General features: G+C 35.2%; 1 protein-coding gene across 1 annotated transcript; it reads right to left on the minus strand.

Annotated features, from left to right (window-relative positions):
* LOC18039876 (cytochrome P450 714A1) lies at positions 1-4,121 on the minus strand. The gene is made up of 5 exons (XM_006429592.2): positions 3,741-4,121; positions 1,576-1,802; positions 1,224-1,474; positions 742-1,138; positions 1-490 (listed from the first exon to the last, which is right to left on the minus strand). The coding sequence occupies exons 1-5, from the start codon at positions 4,045-4,047 to the stop codon at positions 65-67; spliced, it is 1,608 nt and encodes a 535-aa protein (XP_006429655.1). The 5' UTR covers positions 4,048-4,121; the 3' UTR covers positions 1-64.

The following is a 4,121-nucleotide window of genomic DNA, read 5'->3' on the forward strand; positions in this document are numbered from 1 at the left end:
TATTGTCATACGTACAGCTGTTTAATCTTTCAGCGTTGTACATACAGCTGCCAAGTGATTCCATTTATACTCTTTTTACAAGGAGTCTCATCCCATGCTTCGGAATCAATAACATTTTAAACACTGGAGAGTGGATATAATTCGGGGATAGTGAAAAAGAGAACCTGGAAAGAAGTAGAGAGAGCATTATTTTGAGTTCTAGCATGGCGAAGTTTTGTCCCACGCACAATCGAGTCCCCGTGCCAAATGGAATATATGTTTGTGGATACTTGCAGGCTTCAGAGATCCCATTTGCAAATCTCTCGGGCTTAAATTCATTGGAATCAGCACCCCAGTTCTCAGGATCACGATGCAATGCAGGAATCAAACTCCATATGTGCAGGCCTTTCGGCACCACAAAATCTCCCAGCTTAATATCTGCAAATGCTTCCCTTGCCATCACCACTGACGGTGGATAAAGCCGCATGCTTTCTTGAACCACCATCGTCAGCTGTACATTAAAAGTGAAGAATGTTATGGATTGAAGAAAACTGAAAGCAAGCAATCAGACACTAATTAAACATCTGCCGCAGGATTTCTCTAGAATTTTCAAGACAAGTCTCACCTCACTCCATCCTGACTCTCGGGGACAGGCGTTAGCTAACGCTAAGCGCCACACATCCAATAAAATGTAAAAAGTTAATTTTATAATTAATGCAAGCATGTAGATGAAGCAAGTAAAGATTATGACAGTTCGAGTACCATTTTCAACTGGTTAATTGTATCCACGTCTAGCGAGCAATGAGGCTGATCAGTACAATCACCTAACATCTCTATAGCCTCTGCTCGAACGCGTTCTTGCCATTCAGGATGCAATGCAAGAAGCATCAACGTCCAGGAGGCTGAAAGAGCTGTTGTTTCGTAGCCAGCAAAGTAGATGTTTTTGCAATTGTCCACTATAAACCGGTCTGTTTTGTGTATATACTGGTGCAATTCATTATCCGCATCAGCACTTTCAAGTATCATCTGTAGTAAGTCCTTGGAATTTTTGCCATCCTTCAGGCTCTCTTCTTGACGATCTTTGACCACTTTGAGTATCAAATCCTCCACCTCTTTCTTCAACCTCCGTATTTCTCTGTTACTTTGTGTAGGAAGCCATCTGCACAAGCAGATTATAGATTCCTTTTAAATTCGCATTTTAAAAAGAGCAAAAGTCAGTATGAAAAACTACTATAAATGTTTACCTGATGTTGGGAAGTCCGAAAAGTAAATTGGGTTTGGACATGACCTCTTGCATGGCCCTCAACTTTAAAAAAATACTTTTTCCTTGTGCATAAGAGCTACCAAAACAAGCTCTAGAGATGATATCAGCCGAAAGGCTTCTCAAATCTTGATCAATTAACAAGTCCAGAACTCCTCCTTTGCTTTCTGTTAACAGGCTCTGCCATTTACTAATCATTGACATGGTACATCCTTCCATTAGTCCAATCATGCCCTAGAATACAATTCAACTTATATTATTTGACCATCTGTGAATGCCAAAGTGCCAATAACCGGTGCTTAAACTAGCTTGCATTAAATTTGTATAACAAGTACCTTAACCTTGTGGGGAAAGAACTCTGGAGCAATAAGTCTCCTCTGATGAGCCCATTGTTGTCCATTTGCTTTTATGATGCCACTGCCAAGCATGGGCTCAAGTGCCTTGCTGAGATACCCAGGTGTACCTAAATCCAATGACTTGTGCATCTTCAGTTCCTTTATTAACTCTGGTCTGTTCACGAACAGGTGTTGTTGGCTTCCCGTTGAGAACATGTAAATTCCACCTGTACGCCAATTCAATACAGTGTTAAAATTATAATTAGACTGTGTTAATTGTTATGTTGGTAATATGTTTAGGAGTCTTCATAGTACTAATAAAAAGTGCTCTCTCATTTAACAATAAGAATGGTAATTATTAAGGCAATGAGTCTTTTGGCCCAGCAGTGAACTTCTACTCTCACAATTAAGAAGGATTGTGAAGGTAAGGGTTAGAATCCCCATGGACTCAAAACTCTCTCAATTAAGTATTATGCATGATTGTTATGTATGATTATGTAGAGTTTATTTGTAAGTATTTCTCCCTTGCGAAATGCGAGTGGAGAAGAGACATCTACTTAATAGATTATGTAAATATCTGTGTACCTAATTATTATAGGTATATGCTTGGCTTATATACCAGATTAATAAGCTAATTAAATTTGAAAGCACGTAATCATAAGCTTAACTAAAATATAAAAGTGATAGCTTAATACATTGCTCCTGGTCGTTTGCTTAGATGAATCATAAGTGGATGACACATGAGCATTTAATATTATCGCAAGTCACGCCCTAATAATTTATGATATTGTCGCCTTACCACGCGGTTGGATGTTACGCCAAACGAATGCGACCCCATTATCGTTTATGCATGCATCATCAATATTGTTGGTACAAGATGCCACTCAAATTAGACATGAATGGGCTGTCTAAACTCTAAGGCAGTCTTTATTTTTTGGAGTGGGAGTGTGGAGTGTGGATTCCTCTCACTCTAGTGTTTGCTTACCTTAAAAAAGAGGGGAGTGGGAGTAGGAATTCGTGGGTCCCACTCAATTTTGGAGTGGGGAGTGGGGAGTGGGATTCCCACTCCCATGAGGGGAGGTGGGAGTGGGAATCCACTCCCCCCTCTTCCCATTTTATCCTTGTAATTTAAATAAATAATATTTAATAAAATAAATAATAATTATCTCATATTTATTTTATTAAATTTAATAAAATAAAAATAAATAAATATTATATTTAAATTAATAATATTAAACATTAATTTTAATAAATATTAATTAATTATTTATTTAATAATAATAAATATTTTATTTTAAAAAAATATTAATTTTGTACTATATTATCAATAATAATATTTTATTTGTGTTGCTATTATTAATAATTTTTATTCAAATAATTTAAATTAAAATTAATAAAAAATTATGATTTACATAATTAAGAATATTATTAATTATTATTAATTTATAAATATAATAAAATATTTATTTTATTTTCCAAATATATTTTTTATTAATTTTTTAATTACAAATTATAATTCTGTACATAAGGATAAAATTGTAATTTAAAACAATTTACTCCCACTCCAAGACAAAGTAAACAAATAATTGGGATTCTGATTGACAATCCATACTTTCATTTAGTCTAAGTAAACACTCCCACTCCCACTCCCACTCCACACTTCTAATCCAAGGATTCCCACTCCTTAGGATTCTCACTCCAATCCAAAAAGTAAACTCAGCATAAATGTCACATGCCCTTGCCAAATGTCTATTTTGCATAATTTTATGCATCTAAAGTCTACCTTACCATGGTCTTTGGCCTGGAGGTAAGAACTCTCAGTCTTTGTGTTGGGACTCGAATTAACTATATAATTCACTAAAATTGTATATATTAGAATAAAGTAGATAAATAAGGGATCGGTGTTTCATATAATAGAATTTATTTTAAGTTAATATCTGTAAATATCTAATTTTAACTTCCTATGATAGGATAAAATAAATTTTAAACAATCACATGCTTGCACGGATAACAATATGAACTGATGAAGAAGAAACAAGATTAAAACAGAAAGAGAATAACAACAAACAATCAAGCATATGCAGCTTCCGCTGGCTCCAAACTTACGTCATATAAATATATGAAAGAGATATATTATATAAATAAAGCGTAAACAAAATAATTACCATAATCGCGAGTCCATTTTTGGAGATGAGGGAAGATGGAAAGAACCCAGTCTTGATGAGAGACAGGGCCTGATGATGATGATGGCGATGAAAGAGGATTCAATAATGATTCGATCTTTTGTATGTCTTTAACATTTCCGAAAAAGAGAGACGGCTTTGGACCTCCAACGCCTTGCTTGGAAAGCATTGAGCGAATTCTATTGGGTTTCAGCAGCCACTTCTTTATCAACTTCAACAAGATGCTGCTACATGAAACAATCAGCAACACAGACCAGCATAGCTTTATTACAACACTATCCATCTCCATCTTTCTCTTTCTCTTTCTCTTTCTCTCTCTGTGTGTGCTGTCTCTACGGAGGTAAATATTGTTATAAATTTATA

This window comes from Citrus clementina, unplaced genomic scaffold (genome assembly GCF_000493195.1).
Source record: "Citrus clementina cultivar Clemenules unplaced genomic scaffold, Citrus_clementina_v1.0 scaffold_6, whole genome shotgun sequence".
Classification (NCBI taxonomy): Eukaryota; Viridiplantae; Streptophyta; class Magnoliopsida; order Sapindales; family Rutaceae; genus Citrus; species Citrus x clementina.